General features: G+C 40.7%; 1 protein-coding gene across 1 annotated transcript in view; it reads right to left on the minus strand.

Moving 5' to 3' along the window:
- Positions 1-3,590: 3,590 nt before the first annotated feature.
- The window catches only part of mllt3 (MLLT3 super elongation complex subunit), a 46,226-nt gene continuing 27,481 nt past the window's right edge, over positions 3,591-22,335 (minus strand). The window contains exons 4-13 of the mRNA XM_080546628.1: positions 21,378-21,416; positions 19,810-19,938; positions 16,683-17,273; positions 11,925-11,991; positions 10,768-10,821; positions 10,169-10,304; positions 9,420-9,516; positions 6,961-7,029; positions 6,462-6,533; positions 3,591-4,365 (exon numbers count right to left, since the gene is read on the minus strand). Coding sequence (XP_080402754.1) covers positions 4,234-4,365; positions 6,462-6,533; positions 6,961-7,029; positions 9,420-9,516; positions 10,169-10,304; positions 10,768-10,821; positions 11,925-11,991; positions 16,683-17,273; positions 19,810-19,938; positions 21,378-21,416 — 1,386 coding nt within the window. The 3' untranslated portion in view covers positions 3,591-4,233. The remainder of the gene's footprint in view (positions 4,366-6,461; positions 6,534-6,960; positions 7,030-9,419; positions 9,517-10,168; positions 10,305-10,767; positions 10,822-11,924; positions 11,992-16,682; positions 17,274-19,809; positions 19,939-21,377; positions 21,417-22,335) is intronic.

Genomic DNA, 22,335 nt, shown 5'->3' on the forward strand with positions numbered 1-22,335 from the left:
GGTTGTAGGCCTATTCTGCTCCCTAAGCAGTGATGTGGAAAATCTTAGAAAATTGTTAGCCATGTTAGGATGAACAATTGCTGTTTCCCCCCCCCCCCCCCCCCTCAAATGTAGCATAGGCATAGCACAGGATTACATGATATCACTTGGTCAATCCTGAAACATACATTGTATGGGTGTTGACGATCTTAAGAAGCCAGAGAGCCATCCTGTGGTGTAATCTAGTCAAGACGGCCCAGGTCACCCCACATCTCTGGCTGCTTTCTGCACTCAAGACTGCTGCCTGACATGCCTGGATACCATCACACCATAACCACAACTGAACCAATAAACCGCAGCAATGCAATAAACTGAACTGTTTCCTCACAATTAAAACTTAGCTAAATAGATGACTTTGGACACACTGTCAAGCAATGTCTGCGTGGCTGGCTGCAGGGAAAAACAAATGAGTTACTAACAGGTGCGAATTCTGCTAGCTCTGTTTTTTTTTAATATTCCATGGGCTCCCTACCAGTATACTTATCTGTTTAGGTTATTTTAATTAAATAAATGGTTAAACTGAACTGAGTGTCCTGACTGAGATTGCTTTAATTAACTGTCACCCTTGGTCTTGGACAAGTTAATCAAGACCAAGTCAGGAGGGGGTAGTCACACAAAATGGTCTTGAGTACTACAATTCGGATAATGATGCATTCATGACTTTTCATAATCCATTCTGTTGCTGACATGGTTAAGAAGTGTTCAGTAGCATCTTGTGTGATTTAACTTTCCATGGAAGGTGGCCAACACTTTCCAAGAAACGAAAGATAACATTTTTAGAACATACGTTTATAAACATATAAACCATGATGGGCATCATAATATTCCAACCAAAATGAACATCTTTGGGCTTAGAAATTGAAGATTTTCTTTTTTCGTATTTTCTTTCTTTTTTTTTTTTTTTTTACAAAAAACGTAGTCATTCAATATACATCGCAACAACATACAAAAAGGGAAAAAAATATTTTAAATCACAGTGCCAATAACTTTTTTCTCGACAGGTTGCACATTACCTCAGCTGTATAACATACAGCATTTTTATTGTACATCCTAAGAACACACATGAACTCATAAGGCATCGGTTAATCATACCATCATTTTACATTCGTCTTAGTTGGCCCTGCAGGTGTAAACACCAGTATTACCATCAAAGGGATAGTTCACGCTAGTCACATTTCTGTCATTAACCACATACCTTCACTCCAGTCTACACACAAAACACTTTTTAAAAGTGCATTTTTCAACTTCATGCCTCTTGCGACAAGTAGGCAAATTGCAGTTGGATTCAAACAGAATATAACTAACACAAACCTTTTAGACACAACACAAGGCTACCATACTCTATTCATCAACCAAAATACATTTTAAACTGGTTTACTCCATTCAGAAATCATGTAGCTTTATCGTACTACTAAGTAGTAAGCCTTGTGCAAGGCAGGCCAATATCAGCCTTTATCTCAGTTATTGAGAACGCCAACTCATTTTGCAGTTGTAAGCCGCCAAACTTGGATTAGGAAAGGTTGTTTTCCCGCTATTCCCTCGATTTGATTGGTGAAAACAGTGGTAGTGCACATCCATTCGGGACAGATGTTATTGTAAGCCCTAAGGCCAAGATTCCCGTTGATTCCAGGTTAGGTTTTGTCTAAGACTTTCAATCTGACAGTTTCATATTGATTATGGACATTACGTTATTTTCATTTTTACAATGTCCATAATGTTGCAGAATGCTTATAAATCATCAACCAAGGTTATTTAGCAACTTGCACTTCCACATTTTCGAATATAATGGAAGTGGATGGGGTCCACTTTCTGGCCACAAAAAAACATGGAGAAGCAAGTTGCTTACTTAGAATAATGACTTAAAAAGTGTCTTAGTGTATTGACTGGAGTGAAGACAGAGTGAACTATCCCTTTTGAGCCGTGGCTCTGCACACTAAACAAAATCAGTTTAAGTTCCTCAGATTTGCAAATTGACTGTGCACCAAAACAAGTTGAACAAAATAGATATTTTCTTTTCTCAGTTTATGAAGAAGTTTGATTTGGCAACTTTCTAAGAAATGTCTGCCCCAAATTCCCAGGAATCATCAGCCTAATTTCTGGTCCATACGTTGAGTCTTTGGATATCTCTAGTCTACTTAGAATGAGTCATAAGGGCGATATCCCAAAGTTTTACCCAGTAAAGCTGTAAGTACCGAGAGTAGTCATGTGTCTAGCTGGGAAAGTAGGCATCACACCGCCTTTCCTGCCCTTAATCTCCATAGCAACAGAGAACAACTGGTGCCACTATAAGCAAGATGCTAGTGGTTTCTATGTATTCTTTATTATTATTATAGCCCACCATCCCTTTAAACAAGTTTACCATCAGGAACAGTATGCATGTCATATGCGATCAATCCCACTTCCCTAATTACACTAGTTTTAGCTGAACATTTCTGTAAACATGGAAATTATGCTCCTCTGAGTCTCGTAGGTGGTCAAAAAGATGGGTTTCTGGAATTCAATAGATGCAAAATGCTCATAAGATGCCGAGAGATGCCAGAGTACATTTTGTAAGAAAATATTTTTGGGTGAAGTTAATCACTTGAAATACTAATGTTGCATATATGCAATTCTGGGCATTAAGTACTGTCACACATTCATGCTTTGTATAAGCTATCATGTAAAATAATAATTTATGGCTCAAAAGCTGAATGAAAATGTACATTGAGTCTGGATCTCTTTGTTACACGAGTGTTAGCTGCCTATATTTGTAAATATATAAAAATGTACATGCATATAGGCAACATTGAGGTCTCCATGGGTTAATTTGACTTGATTTTGACCATACATGTTTTGGAGTGCCCCCCCCCCCCCTCCCATTGTTATTGGTTAGTGGTGGCTTAAGTTAGCTGAAGTTAGTAGTGGCTATTTAAACAACTCTGAACCATGGATTAAAGTTACTCCTGTCTACTTTCAAGGTAATGAACCGTCTAACACTTTAAAGTGTTAGTTAAGTGTCACATGACCATTCTGATATAAATTACAAAAACCTAAATATACGAGATATGGACCCAAACACTGTCCGGGAGCATTGTAAAAACGGATGCAAAAGTCTAGAAGTTGGAAACCCCTCCTTTAAATCTCTATGAGATGATTGATCCCGCATCAAGCACCTGTCAGGCCCGCAATAGGCTAGGTGCACGATCTCCACTACTTCCTGAAAGGCACCTGGCATGAACATATCCTGTCTCACTCTATTGGTTTAATTGATTAATCAGCTGTGCACTGTGTGTTCCAACAGTTTACCGCACAGCTGATTAATCAATTAAACCAATAGAGTGAGACAGGATGTTCATGCAAGATGCCTTTCAGGAAGTAGTGGAGATCGTGCACCCAGCCTATTAACAGTGGACAAAGAAATGGGTCTAGCAAACACTGGCTCGCCTCGAGGTGGTATTCGAAATTAGGATAATGGTTCCTGTATACAGTAGTACACACCTGCCCATAACCTGATGACACTGACTGGTCACATGATTATGACCAACAGTTGGCTTTGTTTCAAACTTGGACACAGAGCTGCAGAACACAACCTGAAGCACCGACGCATTAATGAAAATGTTGGTACCAAAAATGTAATGTATTTTGAAATGTATATTGACTTATTGACTTTAATTTCAGAGGGCAGAATTGTTATCCTGATTGCCATTCGAGTCATACTCCCCATATTAAGAGAATAATATCTCAATGTTGTGATGATAATATGGTGCTCCACCGTCTTACAGAGCCAAAGAGATAGAGAGAACAGAGAGTCTGTTGTGAAGTGCTTGCACAAGTCTTATTCTGTTTTCACCATTACACACACACACACACACACACACACGCACACACACACAAAACTTTTAAACGCACATCCATGGTAACAATATGCACATTCATTAAGAGCAAGATCTCAATTTCCCTATTTGTGTGTTTTCAAGGCTTTCTGTGTGATCTCCTGATCCACTAGGGGTGACAGTCTCTGTAGTGGGGAACTGTCAAATGGAGAACCAAGTCCAACCAGTAGAGTGCCTCAGGCAAGAGCCAGGCACTGGGGCCCAGGTTCCAGCCATGGCAGGGTATTTGCATTGCCAAAAAAAGTTCAAGTTTTAAAAAAAGGACAAAAAAGGAGAAGAGGAGTACAAGTTTCTTCCTCGCAGCAGCCAGCTGCTCCGAGCCTCAGGAGGTTCCAGAGGTTTCCAGGTAACTCTGAAGTTTTCGCACTGTGGTTTTGTCCAAGGAACAGAGATCAAAGTCAAAAGTTGTGTTTGTGATGTGGAAGTGTCCTGTCTCTTCTATGAGGTTTACTATCTGTAAGAGGGAAGACACAAAGAGAGAAAAAACAAAACAATAAACAATTACGACGACTACAGTTGAAGTATGTCACCCAAAGTCTTATAAGGTGTGGAGAAAGCATCACCATTTTCCGAGTGAGGTAAGCGAGAGACATTTCCACCCTGTTTGTGCAGTCAAAGGGAACAGCACGGTGATAGATGATTTTGGTCTGTGCAGAATAAGCATAATTAAGAACTCATTTGTTGGAAGCGTTACTGAGTGGTGGGGCGGCTGATGTTGTGTGTTTATGAAGCTCAAGTTTGGAATGAGGAGCCTTTACCCCTCCTTGCATAATGAACCCTGCATGTAGACACTAACGGGGGCGTTCCCTTCCTAGTGGATTATTGGTTCCAGCTCTCTTCCCCCACTCCCCCATATCGGTTGTGATGGAACAACACCAAGATTTGGACCTGGTTTTGGTTAGGTAAGCAGGCTTTGACTAATTGTGTTTTCCATTGAATGATTAATGTGTACTGGAACTAAACACCAACTCATTTTAGTTTTTCAAGCCTTTCAATGACAAGAGAATTTTCCAATTTGTGGTTTCAAAAAGATGGGGGGGGGGGGGGGGGGATTGTGGGGCATCCTGAGGTAATCACTCCCATCTCTCATGGCCGAGGAGATGGTACGCATTGCTGAACTCTGTAGGATTAGCCTGATTGATCCACAAGTTAGGGCTACACTGACGATGCTGTTTAACATGACTTTTCCATCTTTCATTAGGATGGCAAGAGTGTCCTTGGCACTAGTGCTGGGAATAACCATTAATGCTTTTCATATTATAATGTAGGCCTTGAGAACAAGTATGTATTCTCTTATGTTGAAAATGTTTAAACACATAAGGGAAAGAAAGTGAGAACATAAGCAAAATGACATATGTGACACGTTCTAATCCTTTGGTCCGCATGTCAGGATCCGATGTAATGATCAGACTTTTCTTTTGAAAAATGTGAATACATTTCCACGTTGTTGAAAATCAATGACACATCGCTAGTCAACTAACACAGCTTGTTTTGTGAGCCTGCTAACAATGTAAAGTATTGTTATAGTTAAGTAGGTAGCAGTGGGGATTACTCACCGAATCCATTGCGTTGCAGTATTTTGGCTCGACTAGCGAGTTTGCGTTGTGATCCTCAACAACGTTTTGAAAAGAAAGTCTGAACATTTTGATTGGTTGCCGACATGCAGACCAAAAGACTGGAACGTGTCACATAGCTATCATCGGTGGTGAAGGGTTAACCAAATCATTGGTTAGCTCACCCAGAGAGCTTTGGACTGTCTGGATATGAACACTTGAACACTTGATCTCTGCACTTTATATTTATATTAATTATGACTCTTGCACTTTGATGTTGGTTTGCACTGTCTTGTCCTGTCTTGCACCTGTCCTGCTGTAAACCGTGCTCCATTGTTCCAAACCAAATTCCTAACATGTTTACATGTCATGGCAATAAAAGTCTTCTGATTCTGATTCTGATTTAGATTTCTTCAGGATTCTTAATTTAGAGTTTTCTGAAAGATTTCAGGACATTATGAAGTTGGTTTGGAGTTCCTAGTTCCAACAGTATAAGAGCAGTAGGGTTATATTAAAAAATTACTATTTAGAGGTACCGGTATGTGTTTGAGTAAAATGAACATTGTTGTTTTATTCTATAAACTACTGACAACATTTCTCCCAAATAAAATGATCGGTGATCTCTCTCTCGCTCCGAACAAGGGTAAACAAAAACGACGTGTCTGCTTTCTGTTTATAACCGTTTTACTTTTCGAACTGCTCATTAAGGATGGATGACAGCAGAGACTGAACCCAGAACAATTTATAATGAAGCCAAATGAAACATTATTATAACACATTATTGATGGCCATTATCAAAGGCAAACTCAGTGCACAAAGATAGGGCTGGCAGTAGCAGCACCGTAGCAGAGCTGCATCTGTCTGCATGGACACCGCAAGCGTGAGAGACGCAGCAGCTCCGCCACACACGGGCGCTGCTGAGGTAGAGCTTTCCCGTGTGTCCCAGCCGTGAGGGCACTTTCCCCATAACACTCAAACACAGAGTAGTAGACTTCACCTGTTGTAGTATGTGCCTCTCTCTCAGTGCCATCAGTTTTCTGTGCAGCTCCACCAGCTCATCCAGGTAAGCCTGAGACATGAGGAGAGACATTCACTTAACACTAGAGCCGCCTCGCCTCTTTACAATGCTCAAGCACTAGTTGGCCGCTTGTAAATTAGCCTGCCTCCTACACAGAGAAATGGCAAAATAGCTTTATACTAGCTTATCCTGATGTGATTTTGAAAAAGTAAGGATACTGGGTGGTAGAACGTACATATGTAGTAAAAGTAATGAAAGGAGGGTCCTGTTATCCAGTGCAACAGTATCATATTTTTCTTTACTCACAGGGGTCAAATGACCGGAGTTGAGAAATGCTATTGTAACAGACTTAAAATGACGTGTTCAAGAATGTCATGATCACATTGTAATATCACTGTAATCATCCGCAAATCCGTGTTCAATCCATAATCCAATTCAGACAACAAGACCACAAACAGCAACACATTCAGCCACTTACCTTGTCACAATCAATGTTTTTATTCTTAGCCTGTTTCTGTTGCTTAATGGGGCTCTTCACCTCAATAATCTGTAGGACATCAGAAAAACAACAATGTTCTCTCTGAAACGGATGCAAATAGCTTTGTTTCACCAACTGTAATTATTCCTAGGTATGTTTAATGTACTATATATTCTAGGCTTTGCGTTTGCCTTTGGAGTCTGCTATTGGCGTTTGTCAAGATGACGACCGAGGAGACGTCAGTGAAAGTCAGGTAAACCATGAGGCTGAAATATCCGAAACACAGCCGAAACCTTAGATTTACCAAAAAGAACAGTTTGGAACATCATTAAAAGGAAAGAAGGCACTGATGAGCTCAGAAATGTTAGAATAGGTATAGCATAGCATAGAGTACAGCACAGTGTTTTATTTGTATAGTATAGTATAGTGGATAGTGTACATAGCCTTTATTTATGTAAACCAGCTCTTTTCCCTTCTTGTTTTTAGTTTTTTTTTCCTAGCACCAGGGGAGCCCCCCCTCCTAAATTTCGTTGTTTGGTACCTGTACTATATCAATGACAATAAAGACCATTCATTCATTCATTCATTCATTCATAAATCACAAGCAGCCTAGTAGGCCAAGGACGACAGAAGAATTCTCACCATGATTAAGAAAACCCCCAAAACAACTGTCCCACGGATCAGGAATAGTCTCCAGGAGGTAGGCGTGAATGTAGAGACTACAATCCGCAAAATTACGCCACTAGCCGATCTACAGAGGCTACACTGCAAGGTGTAAACCACCGTTAGCCACAGAAACAGGCCAGGTTACAGTTTGCTAAAAAGTACATAACAGAGCCTGCAGAGCTCTGGGAAAAAAGGTCTTGTGGACAGATGAGACAATGATTAACATGTGCCAGAGTGATGGCAACTGTAATGTGTGGAGAGAAAAAAACTCCAAAGCATACCACCTCATCTGTGAAATATGGTGGATTGGGTGTTATGGCTCGGGCATGTTTGGCTGTCACTAGAAGACAGTTATCTGCATGATCAATGCACAGCTGAGCCTCCAAAGGAGAGACGCCCGAATGTTGAAATGCAGTTTGTCTAGTTAGTCTCTCGTTTTCAAGGAGAATTCTATGATATCTCTTCCCGTGTGTGTCTGTAGGCTACAGTACGTGTGTATGTAGGCTATAGTATGTGTGTGCGTAAAGGCCACTGATGTTAATAACAATACCTAAAGTGGGCAGTCAATGTGTAATGATGTGGATAATGGATGAGAAACAAACTCTCCAGTGCATGTGCATGTCTGGCAGGTTTATGAAATGTATCTTCCAGTTATGAATGGCTTACCCATTTCTACCCATGGATTACCCATTTTGTAATGGCATCAGCAACATAGACAGACTACGGCATGACTATATATGACTATAGCAGCCTTTTTAAAGTAGGCTTATTACATTTGTTTTACTCAAGCCATAATCTTGCTCTGATAGGGCTTTCACACCGTCACGGAACTGTGCCGGTTTGCGTTCCCAGACGTAGTCTGGAAGCAGCCGGCGCGCTCAGACCGAAAATAAATTGGTTTGGAGCTTGAAAAGTTGGTTCGCAGGTGGAACCAGAAAATAGTGGTTCTCAGAGCGAACCAAACACTAGAACCGTGATGTCGTCAGTGGGTCATATTCTAGGCTGTGAAGACTAGCAAGAAGGAAGGAGACAAAATGTAATCTAAATCATTAGGTGATTAAAAAAAAGATCAAAAGTTTCCTTATCTGCTCCATCTTCCTCACATGCTTAGCAAACACACACATACACGCAAACCTCGTGAGGCATTTCTATTCCAGTAACGGAGCAGCTGGGTAGTAAGAAAACGTGTTTAGAAAGTGTATTTTTTCCCCCATAGAAAATAGTGTTTATTTCAGATACTGCAGTGGATATTATCCTCATTTTCAGTGAAGTAGCTGCCATCTTGTTGTGACAGTTTTGTTTATCCCGCCCCTTCGTCACCCAACACCCGACAGATTTGTATGTGGACTTTACTGATGCATTTGCGGATAGCTACTGAAAGAAGAAGCGATTTTATATCCACTTTTACTCTTGTAACTTAAGCAAGTGTGGTGTATAGACCATGTACTATGTACAATTATATTTCATTACATGAATTATTGCTTCATATTTGTGTTCCATTTTAATTGTTATCAAGCATTGGTGCTTCACATTTAAATGTTTTAGCCTACAGTACAGTTATATATTACACCATTTATGTCCGTCAATGTGTTATATTCAATATGTAATCTCTTTAAAATACAGAATGTGATATTATAATGACTTAAGTCCTGACTAAACACAACCAGTTAATTATTTTGTGCATGGTATTGATTTAATGTAATGATTATACGGTTACACTAACATCAACAAAATGGATAAGATTACTGCTTCACAGTACATAACCACATCATTCATCATATCTTTGGTCCTACCTGATTATTACTGGTCTTTAATAAAGGCAGAGGCTCGTTTCGGGAAGGGGTCGAGGGGGCTGAGCTGTTGCTCTCGCTGCCGTCACTCAAGCAGACCCTGCAGAGATACAAAAGACAAGAACCATTGGGATCATCTGGTGTTAGCAAGATACGGAGTCACTGTCAGACATTTTGTGAGCAGTTTCAAATAATGATGAATACACTGATTATGATACAAATGTCCCCAATTATATATTGCACAACAATTTTTGTGCCTCATCACAACCGAAGCAATAAGGGCTTACCTTTTCAGTTTGTCAGAGGAGACTTTGTAAACAAATCTTAAAATGATGTTTTAATAAAGTAATGCTGCTCTCATGGAATGTCATTCTTTGAGCACACCAACAAGCACTTTGTGAACCCACATGTCCTGCGGCTCTCTGCCCGTTTAATAGCTGAACCTCTGGCTCATATTTCTAATTCTCTCTGGTGCTATTCCCAGAGGTCCGAGGTCTCTTTTGCAGGTGTGCCCTGTTTACAACAAAATATTACAAAAGAACACAAAAAACACACACTACTTTCTGCATGAGCTGGTCCCTAAACAAGGATGCTCCCTAAACATCCCTAAACAAGGATGCTCCAACCTTCCACCCTTAAAATCATTCCATGAGCCAGAGGTTCAGCTTTTAAAAAGGTAATGTATTGGGTTCACAAGTGAATCAGCCTATCCATTTCCTATCTAATTCCAACCATACCAGTCACACACTGACCTACGATGGCGGTGAGAGAGGTGTGCATGTGGCGGTCGCTCTAGGTCAGAGTCCATGTCATTGTCGTCATCTTCCGACTCTTCCTCGTTATCGTCCGAATGCATGTCTTGGATTATTGACCGAAGGGGACCTAACACTGTGGTGTGTGTGTGTGTGTGTGTGTGTGTGTGTGTGTGTGTGTGTGTGTGAGAGAAAGAGAGAGAGAGAAAGTGTGAGAAAAAGGATAGTGATAAATAAGTAAATGTAGAAAAGGAGAGTACCGTACAATTTAACTTTCCTTTCACCATGAATTAATCATGAAAAGTATAGTAACCCTTAACAAAAGACTTATTTCTAATGCATGAGCATACTGCCAAGTGGGAGTCCAGTGGAACTCATTCATAGAGAAGAAATGAATTAATTGTAGCCCATGCAACACATTATTAGTGGAAGGAGTGGGTGAGGTTTAGCACTCCCTGGTGACTGACTACCGTACAAGTGAGGTGCTGACTAACAGAGAAATCTAAACTTAGAAAAGTAAATAAAAGTCACATGCGCTTGTTTTTAATTAACAGAACATTAAGAAAAGACTGTGACTCGAGGTTCAGATGAGTTGTTACCTGTGTGAGCCGTGGCAGGTGTGGCTACCATTTTCCTGCGGACGAAGTCAGCCACTACATACACGGAACACAGTCACAAGAAGAGGGGTGAGCAGAACAGAGGGGAGGACATGCTCCACCCAAACTAGGAGTAAGTAAGTAAGTAAGTAAGTAACGTTTATTTATATAGCACAACATTTACATAGACAAGAGCCGCCCGCCCAAAGTGCTTAACAGATCAAATATAAAGAGAAAAACTAAATAAAAGAGATAATATACAGATTAAAGAAAACTGATAAAAATAGAAAAATACACTAAAATCAAGGTGCAGTACAAATAAAAGTGCAAAGAGTGCAGTGTCGGGAAGGCAGGCAGACTCACCTCAGGTCAAAGGCCAGGGAGAAAATATGTGTTTTGACTACGGTCGTTTTTTTTAAAAGCCTCTGAGTTCTATGTACTAGGTTCTGAGCTCTATGTTCTAGGTTCTGAGTTCTATGTTCTGATTTCTATGTTAACCAGTCCTCACCAATTGGCTATTTCTACAAAGCAGCTTACAGATACAGATAACTCTTGTACATAGTGTGACTGGGGCTGGTGAAAGAAGTAACAACCTCAGCCACCTTTTATGAAGTAGATTTTTGTTGTTGTTCATATTACGAAGGTTGAAGTGTTGTATAACAAACAACAGTTTTAGGATCACTAAATACTTATTTGTTAGCAAACTAGACTTGTTTTCGATATGCGATTCACACCACATCATCACCTGCCAAAACGTTCTGCGCTACATTCGTAAATATATTCATTCAATATTCAATGGACCACACTCAACATGACTGCTGGTTAGAGGTATGCACTGGAGTTCACCACAAAACAGCAGTATCGAACCTCCCCCACCTTTTTTATGTTTCCTTTAGTCCATCAGTAAACATACGGTAGGTCTGATCTACATTTCCAAGGAACTCTAATTTTATTCCAATTTATGAAACAAAATCAGAGCTGTTTGGCAATGCAGATCAGCACCAACTGATCATCTTCACACTGAACAGCATGAGATCTGAACCAATGTTTCAAGCTAAATGAATCACTTAACTTGGGGACTGTGTGTGTGTGTGTGTGTGTGTGTGTGTGTGTGTGTGTGTGTGTGTATGTGTGTGTGTTAATGCACATTCACTAATTACCATGACATTTGTGGCTGGGTGCAAAGCCTGAACTGGAACTGGAGCTTGAACTGGCAGGACTGAGCTGCTTAGAGAGAGAGAGAGAGAGAGAGAGAGAGAGAGAGAGAGAGAGAGAGAGAGAGAGAGAGAGAGAGAGAGAGAGAGAGAGGAAGAGAGAGAGAGAGAGAGAGAGAGAGAGAGAGAGGGAAGAGAGAGAGAGAGAGAGAGGGAGGGAGAGAGAGAGAGAGAAGGAGAGTTTACAAATATTTTACACAACAGGAACACTATTTGGCAAGCTGAAACACAACGACTTACTATAGTTATTTCACTATGATAGTGTTATGACACTGCTGTCATAGTGAGGCTGCTGTCACTTCAGTCATAACAAGTGCCACTACCTCTGTCATAACAGCGGTCATGAATGGATTATTACACCCAATTACAGATATTAGGTAATGTTTATGACAAGAAACGCATCACCAAACACTAAAATCTATTACGTCTACTTTCCCAACAATAGTACAGGCCTACTGGAAACTGAAGGTGTTTTCGGTAGAGAACGGATGCAACCGTTATGATAATGCCATAACATGGCGGAAGCCAGCAACAGATTGTTGTAATGGAAGGGCCCCTGGTTGAGGTTCCTGCCGAAGCGCCCTATGCTAAGATATAAATGGTGTGTTCTTCAGATATTTCTAACATTATATTAGATAGATAATATAACATTTCATGTTATTTTGATATTTTATGCATTTTATACATATAAATTCTCATTACTGATATGTGTCTTTAGATGGAGCCAAATATATTGCATGTGACGATGTGGCGATTGTGCACACTTCAATCGTGCCTCTGCAAAGGCATAATGTTTGTCACGGATTGGCCCGTTCCTTCAGTGTCAAAGCGAGAGAGAACCGTGAACAAAAGGCAGAGACATTTCAATGGCCATCACCCGACAACAACCAACACACAGCTGGTCTATTGGTTTATGGGCAAATTTCTTCAGTGCACCATAAATCTCACCACGACTCTGTTTCAGGACTTTTGTCTTGCCTTTCTCAAAGCCACTAAAGCAGCCCTATTAAAAGACAATAACGATAGATTGCCCCATCAATCTGCCGCCTTCTCTTTGTGTCTCACCGACTTGTGAGACACAATATGAACATTGCTAGACATGGTCAAGAAACTGAGGAGAGACAGAACTTTGGTTAATCCTCTTTCGCTTCAGCAAGGGTCGAACAAACAAGGTAGTTTGGATTTGAATTAAGTAGACATGTACTTTCAGTTTGATCGTATAGGTCAATTTAACAAAACAAAGTTGCTCTTAAGCAAGTTGGAATTGGCTGACCCATCATTCAGGGTCAACAACATGGAAAACATGGCATTGTGCATAGTAAAAGTAACTGAGGAGACAGTTTATCAACAGGACAACCTGACAAGTCTAGGAAGGTTTAGGTTTATAGCAAAACTGTGGAGAGATGAATGAATGAATGAATGAATGGTCTTTATTGTCATTGCTACAGTACAGGTACCAAACAACGAAATTTAGGAGGGGTGGCTCCCCTGGTGTTAGGAAAGAGAAAAAAAACAACAACACAACAATGGCAGTGTATAAGCATTGCTAGAAGGCTGTTTTTCTGCTTTTTATACTACTATACTCCCTGTTTTCTACCACTGGGTTGAGTGCAGTTGCTGGATGTAGCTACAGAGTAACAATGATTTTAAAACACTTGTAGGAGCATAGCCCTGTTGTATGTAGTATCACACACAATATGATGACAAAGAACAGGGATTCACTCTTGAGTTTGAACATAAAAACTGGATCTGCCCTGTGTGTGTGTGTGTGTGTGTGTGTGTGTGTGTGTGTGTGGATTGGAAACAGTGGGCACACAATTGGTATGAAGTAGAATTGTTGAAAAGAATATGCTATGAAAGCGGAATTTTTGGACAGTCAGGATTGCTAGCAAAACAGAGCCAGTGCAGTAGCTATTAACGGTAAATTCCAGTACATTACTTAATTTACCTTACCTGCAAGCTTTGTAAACCTTGGGCCAAATCATACCGTCTTTACCGTTCATTAGCTACCACTCAGATTTACTTTTACTAGCAATCATAAGAGTGACAGTGGCGTCTATCTCCAAAAATGATAAATGTCTCCAGTGCTGTTTTTATTCTGCAGATTATGACAGACTTTCTTAGCATAATGGAGAAAGACAATGAAATGTTTTCTGCCATAAATGCAGAATGTTTTTCCCTTTTCTCCCCCATTAAAAGGCAAAATACTCAAGAGGAACTTAGCTATTCATGGCGTCCTTTCCCTAATCTCCTTAGGTGCCAACCATAAATCTTCCTGATTGCTTTTCTGCTAATAAAAGAGTCCCCTCTTTATGTGAAGTTTCCTGACCAAAAGCATGAGGACCTGGAACCATGTGAAGGGCTTGTTAATTTATCTAATGATGAGTTTGTCTTGCCTACCTTTCTTTCTCTGCATCTGCATTCCGCAACATCATGCCGAAACTACTGGACACAGCCATACAAAAAACATTGCCCATAACCACATTTTTTTTGCAATACTCTACCATTTTAACTCCTGTTGGGCTTGAAAGTGAGCTGCTGTATAGTCTGTACTTGTATAAAACATCATATCGATCCCTCACCTCACCCATGGCTGCAAAATCATCTGCTGTAATGCATAACTTTTCCTAAAGCAATTTCCTGGTTGAGCATTTTCTTTCATGAATGACCTGCCTTGTGTATCCTTCCAGAGAAAATAATAAGTGCAGGTCTATCCAACTGGTGGCCAGGAGGCCAGATCCAACCCACACATCAATCTCCACTGGCCCTTTGAATGTCCTTTTAGTCACATCACCTTGTTATTGCCTCATTAACTCTGTATTGTCACATTTTATATGATGACTCATTTTATTTTTCAAAGCACTATTAAGTTGTATGTGCTATAAAAATTATTAACCTATAATAAACATAAATCACTGACTTTCATGAGTGCAAACATAGGCTACCTTGTCCTACCCACATATATTAATGCATAACATCTCATCACAGTATCAATGCAAAAACATTCACTGACCTGACTGCGATGACATTTATTTTCATATAACTAACATACCATTAACTTGATGACAAACAGCTCAGCTCAAATGCTCACTCCAATTGAGAAATATTGCTGGTGGTGGTGGGTGACCTCCTCCATCATGTCAGCATCAGTTGTTTCGTCATCACCGTCTTCTGATGAGTTTGGGGTACTTCTGATCACATAATCCTCCGCTGTTCTCAAAGAGAATTCAGAAAGACTGAACTCCGACAACAGTGAACAGTGACATCAATAAGAGCGGAGGGATGACAGAGATACTGCGTCACTTTGCAGCATTTTAGTGTGCTCTTCAAACGGTAGGAGTAATGAGGAGACAGTTCCAGTCTTGTTCGTCAGCCAGCTGGCAGAGCGTGTCCTTTACCTATAGGAATCGTGCAATCACATTGTATGTCCTGGACCATCTTGTGAGGCAGTCTTTCACTACACAAGCCACATTCTTCCAGTAGATTTGGATGATCTGTGAAACATCCGCACAGCTTCTCACACTTTGTCCAGTAGGCGCCTCACACTGGTATCTTTCATGTTGACACCAAGCTGTAGTGTATGGACCACACAGGGGGGTTCTCTCTAGGCCTCCCATGTTATGTGTGAGCTGGACATCATCAAGTGTCGGACTCCTCTTTCGAAATAAACTCTACAAGTACGGAGAGTGTACTTGATTAAAGAAACTAAACTGACATCAGATCTAGTTTTTGTGCCGTCAATGCGGGGCCCTGATGGCAGGTTAGAGGTATCAACGTCCTGTTGGTCACCCAGACAACGTCTGCTCTCTACAACTGAACACCCACCATGTGTTTATTAGCGCCCTTTTGCCCAAACCTCCATTACAGGGAATTCTTTCAGTCTGTCGTTTGATGTTTACAACCGTGGCATGTTGAAGATGGACTGACCACCAACAGGCCTCCTCTTAAACACAAGAGAATGAGATAACCCTCCTCCTGCACCGGCCCCCCTCCACTCACTTCCTAATAAACCACCAAGAGAGCACTAAGAGGACAGTGTTTTACAAAGGAGGATAGCTTCCTCTTTCCTCAATAAGTTAAAGGTACAGTTTGCCATAAATGTCCACTAAGGTGGTAGGAAGCTAAAGAGTCAGAGAAATTGGGTCTTATTTTAGAGTGTTTCTCTCTCCAACCAAATGCTTGGAATGTAGATAATTTGAAATTGTAGTACCCTGCAACTTTTAATGAGCTATGTAATAGATTCATATGAATGCGAGTTCATAAACGCATAATTGAAGGCCTCTAAAATGTTTTATCTAAACCAAATTCAACACAATTCAAAATTCTGAATGTGCCATTCATAGTATCACAGAGCATACAGTTCTGTGAAAGAAATTCACCCCCCTGCACACTTTTCAAATGTTGAAATGTAAATACACTAATTTTACACTAAAATACACTTTTCCCACTGATCTACACAACCTACTGGACACTTTCAAAGAAAGAAAGAAGGAAGAAAGTCAATAATAATATTAAAAAAATAAACAGTTCTGTCTTTGCAATGGCTTTGTTTCTCATAATAGAATGTTTACTAATTATCGTTATTATTAACACTGTGATATCAACATTTCAAATCAAATGACCCACAACAATGGCTCAGAAATATCAGGTGATTCAAAAGAGAAAAAAAAGAAAATAATTGTAGATGCCAAAACCTTCACTTACCTCTGATTTAGTGGATATGATGTCCTCCATGTCCGAGTCATTAGGTTCCACGAGCTCCTGGAACGGTTGTAGCGTCAGCAGCTTCCTGCGCTCCAGCAACTCCTCGTCCACCCGCAGTTTAGCGGGCCGGACCTGAGATTTGTCCTTCAGCAGTTTCTTATCCAAGTGATGGGGATGTGGCAGGGAGGAGCCCCCTACCTGCTTAATCCTCAACTCTGAGAAGCCCTTCTTCCGCTTTTTGATCACATGGTCCTCGCTGTCAGGGACAGTGAGCCGTTTGCTGGGCCCAGTCCCCGTGCCTGCCCCATGGGACAAGCTGACCTCCGGCCGATGTTCTTTGGACATGGACTTAGGCTCCTTGAAGCCCATTTTAGGGATGGGTGGGACGTCTTTGGGTTTCTTCGAGGAATCTTTGGAGGCTTTGCTAGGTTCCCTGTCGCAGTCTCTGAAGGCACTTTTAGGCTCTTTTGAAGAGTCTTTTGTAGGCTTGTCCTTGTGGTCCTTTGCGGTTTTGTAGAGTTTGGAGGAGCTGCTGCTGCTGTTGGTGGTGGTGGTGGTGAGGAGGGCTGTGCTAGTTCCTTTGGACCCATCCTGTGGCAAAGAAAAAAACAAGAGGAGAAGAGAATAGTATTTTAGTCCATTACAGAGGGAAACAGAAAATATGTTTTGCATGTACCCCTCTGAGACACACACACACACACAGCCCATGGTCAGAGCACATGCCCACTAGAGCAGTTAGGGCTTGCTCAAGGGCACATGGTAGGCACCTAAGATAAGATGCCAGAAACCCTTCAGGCACTGGTCCTGGCAGATAGACCTTCCGGTTACTGGGCGCCTATCTAATCTTATGGCTGCAAGCAAGGCATTACACCAGACGTGAGTAACTCCAGTTCAGCATTCTGTGCAGGCTTTTTTCCAGCCTAGCATTAACACCCCTGATCCAGCAAATCTCACTCTACCCTTCAGGGTCTGCAGATAAGGTGGGTCAAACGCATGATAAGCCTGTTTGACAAGCTAGCAATTGAGGACAACACGGGCCAGAGAGCTGTGATAATAGTATCTCACTTAACCTAGAACTGAGGGCACCTGACACACAACACCAATCCTAGGGATGTGCATGCAAAGTCTAAAATATTTCCGCAAAAAACTGTCAGGAGGAGGATCCAATAATTAAACTAGCCCTTCGGGTCCAGGTTGGGCATTGTTCGATTGCCATGGGTCTTGGTTTAATGCAACTACAGCCGATTTACTCGATTTACTCGGTTCGACGTCTCGCTATGGGGTATTTGCACAAGACTCTGATTGCCAATCCCATACCGAGATGTCAAACCGAGTCAATTGAAAGAGAACCTGCGCTATACTGCCGTGCAAAGGCAAAAAGGCCATAACTGGCATTTTTGTAACATTAAAGATCTGCTTTATCATGTGGACAAAATATCTTTGGTCAATTTTGTTGTTTCTTGGAGAAAATTGTGGGTTGTCTTTGCAGTATGGCAAACTTGACTTGGTTTTGCTGCACTCAAATTATGTTACGGTACTGATGCTGCACATCAAAGTAAAGTTACCATTTACTGTGAAGGAGTTGGTGTTATGCCTATTAATCTGTCATCAAAGCATTTCTGACACACAAGCACACAGTAGCTTGAAAAGTGTAAAGCAGGGGGGTATTCCATCAACGTCGCTAAAAGAAAATCCAGGCTTATTTTGACACGTTTCACGAGACTCAAAAATAAGCCTAGAAAAAAAGACTCTTCTGAAATTCCTACATTCCTCTGAAAACAAAACAACAATAACAATAATTGGTGTCATTACATATCCTGACTGGACCATACACTTCAGACAGCCACTTTGGGCAGAATTTAACTAGGAGAGAGGAGACAATAGTGGTTTGCCATTTGGCATCTGTAAAAGACAATGGCGCAGCGGCTGTGTGTGTGTAAGGGAGTAAGAGAGAGAGACCCCTTTCTCCATCAGTAATCCATCACACGCAGTCTGTTTAGATTGAAAACCATTTCCATGTGCATGGGGCCCTATTGTAATACGGCCTTTGCCGGAGTAGGCTCTGTCAGGCACAACACATTATGCAATTTTAAGAGACTAAAAATAACATGTAATGGAAGCAACAACCCAAGTTACTGACTAATGTAGAACAATTGCATCTCCAAGATAAAGTGCTCAGGGAAACCTAGAATTCTGTCACATGCTAGAGCTAGGCACTTAAAGCACTGGTCGAGATATTGCAACGTTATGAAAGAATTTGCTAGATAAATTACTTGCACACGAGTACAGTTACGGTATATAAGCTTGTATTTGGTTATAATCAGTATCTGTCATGATTAATGCAGGATGTAGTTGAAATTAACTGTGTTTCCAGCCCAAGCCCTCAACTTCCACAATAATGCGCAGGTCAATGTTGTGGTGGAAGCCGGAATCGCTGATTGCTGCTTTAAAGCTCAAGTGATTTTTATATTATGGTTTCTTGAATGCTTATGGGCTTCAACTTGCTCCTACTAAAAGCTGTTACGAAGCAGTCACGTCTTTTTAGACAGTTAATTTATTGACAAATTATTGTTATTGTTAACAAAAATCACTTTCATAGCGTCTTTAACCACACACTCTTAAGGCGTTTATTATATATAGCAAAAAAAAAAAAAATTCTCTACAGATGTTTGTTTTTATGACACCGCGGTTTGCCTACAACTATAGATATCCCTGTGAGAGCCCAACAAGGCAGTTGCTGAACATTTGGATCTGGCCTATCCATTTCAAACATCTGTAGAGAAATTCTGATTAGTAAGGAAAATGACACATCTTCATCTCAATATTAAATTATCCCACCCACTGACCCATTGCGCCTATGTCAACTAAACTGTGTGAGGCATAACACACTTGTTAGTGGAGTCCCTAGGACTGCTTCTAAAAAGCATGGCAGAGCCATCCAGCAGCCAAGAAATACCAAACTTAAACTTTGTCTTAACAACTTTGAAATCCACAAAGTTAAATACCCTCAACATCTTTGAACCTGCCAAACATGCAGGATGACATGCAGGGGACTTGGAAGAGACGGAAATTCTTTGGGAGCAGTTGAGGAGTTGGTCCAGCCCAAGGCTGTACCTAAGCCACTAACCTTTGACCCGTGGACGGCCTTGCTCTTCTTTGTGTCGGAGAAGGTCAATGTCAGAGAGCTGCTGGGAAGGGTGGGCAGTTTGAGATGCTGGCCAAACAGAGATGTGGATCCTTCCTGCATAACCATCACCTGGCAAGCACAAAAGATGCACACTCTAATTAATACAGCTCAGTGCAACACTCCATATGATTTCATGAAATGGAGTATCATGGTATTGGCCTACCGGAGTTTCGAGCACTCATGGTTGAATTAAGTCGCAAGCTCCGGCAAGCCAATACCACCACACACCACGCTAACTCCAATATAGCAATAACAATTTAATAAAAGATTGGGAATTTGAATGTGAAGATAATTCTATTAAATAAAGCAATAACACACACAGGTGTGCTAAATTGTGGTTTTAGTATGGCTGTGCTGCAGTCAAAGGCATGAGACACAGGCAGAGTGCTGTACAATTATATGTAGAATTAAGAACCAAAACTACTGTCCAAAACAGTCCAAAATGTTTAAAATATTGTGATATATTTAGGCAATATACAAGATGTGACTGCTGGCACTTGCAGTTCAGTTTGACAAGAGAATCTCTGATGCAACCAGAACCAACCATGAATCACACTGATATTGCAAGCAAATTAAACAAAAGACTGCCACCCCCAAACCAACCCCACGCACACTACAAAAAATGAACATATTAAATGATCATAACTACTTGCACACTACTGGATTACTTGTATACCACTGGACTACTTAACTACCGTACTGTACTATGTCACATTTCATATCATCGGACTTTGCAGCATTTTTGCACTATTAGCCACTGTAAAACCATCACTTTATTAATGTTGGGTTACTTATTTACTTTACTTATTATTATTGTGATTTTGTATCTGAATGCTGCAATGCCAATGTTAAGGAACCAAAGAATCTTTGTACAGTGAGATGTAGTAAAAGCGATTCTGACATTTCCACGGAGGTGAAGTGCATTTTGTGAGAATCCTGGGAAGGGATACGTTCTTCTTGCCACATTGATCATTCAAATAGAACAGTAGTGAGGTTTTGCCGCTGTGAATCATCATTTTCGCATGCCCTCTGGGCCAATCACAACGCTTGGTTGGTTGGTTTGCCAGCATTCTGCTGCGAGTCATACCCAACAACTCCCCAAACCCGTGACAATGTTTATGATAAATCACAATCACCTTTACTGCTTAAGTAGTTCACCTTAATGCAAATAAATGGTCTCAACTTGTAATAGACTATCATTCTAACCAAGTTGTAATGACTGTTTGCCTTTGCAAGGTGGGAGGGACAACAGCTGATTGCACTGTGCCAACATTTAAGTGTGTTTTTTATCTCTCCATTCTCCATATCAGCCCCCCGCCCCCCAACCTCATGTTCCAAAATATCATCATTATGCTGTGATGCTTTGTACCCACTGTACTGTATTTTCCAGGCCAATAGTAGTAATGAGCTACAATCAGTATCAATATATCTGAAATAATTTGTAACTGAAATTGACACCAAAAGTAATATATTATTATTATTATTATACTGTATATAAAAAGCCTTACTTTAGAGTCTTCAGAGCTTCTTTTGTGAGGATCCCGTTGCTGTTGACGACAAAAAAAAAAGAAGCATATTAGTTCTCACAATCGACTCTATTGGAGAAGGCCTTGAAACATCCAAACTTGGCCTAACGAATGTGTCTCTTATTAAACCAAAGTCAGCATGTGATGTCATGTGCAAAGCCATTAAGCCAGGGGCATCAAAGATGCAGCCTGTGGGCTGAAACCGGCCCGTTGGGTGGTCCAGTCAGGCCCACGGGTGATTTGTGCAAAAGGAAATTAAGGGATAGATAAGCTTTAACATGGGAAGACATAATTGCGATCAGAAAGCATTGTTTGCATAATGTGTGTTCTTTTTTTCTTTTATTATATATATTATATTATTTATTATACTTGGTAATATCAAAAATGAAAAATGTATAGTATCTGTCCATAGTTTCTTATTATGTTTCTATGCAAGTATATGGGTCATTATCAATTCTATTTTTAGTTCGAACCTTCAGATGCCCACAGATGAACCCATCATGAGGCATCCATCTGAGAAGGCTACTGCAACACTGCAGTGGGAGTGTCCATGCACAATGCATATTCTCCTTGACATATTGTCCTCTCAGCAAAAAATCTACTTCTGATATATTGACCTAATTGAAGCTGAAATTCCAATGTCAGCACTTGAGCCTTCAGGAGGCATTGGGGGAAAAAGTGTGTGTAAGTAAAAAAGCACTTTTTGTTCCGGCTGTAAGGGGTCCTCTGGCCATGGGCCAATCAAAGACTGGCTTTGGTGAGGCAGCCAGGTTGTTATGCCTTTATTCAGTATTTTTTTATACACACATTTTAATCCTTATTAATATATAATGATTTTAGCCCCCCCCCAAAAAAAATGTAATCATAAATATAAACTGATTAACCCCAAACTGGAAAAAGTATGTGAACCCCTAGGCTAATGACTTCTACAAAAGCTAAT

This window comes from Nansenia antarctica (assembly GCF_963989245.1).
Source record: "Nansenia antarctica genome assembly, chromosome: 16".
Classification (NCBI taxonomy): Eukaryota; Metazoa; Chordata; class Actinopteri; order Argentiniformes; family Microstomatidae; genus Nansenia; species Nansenia antarctica.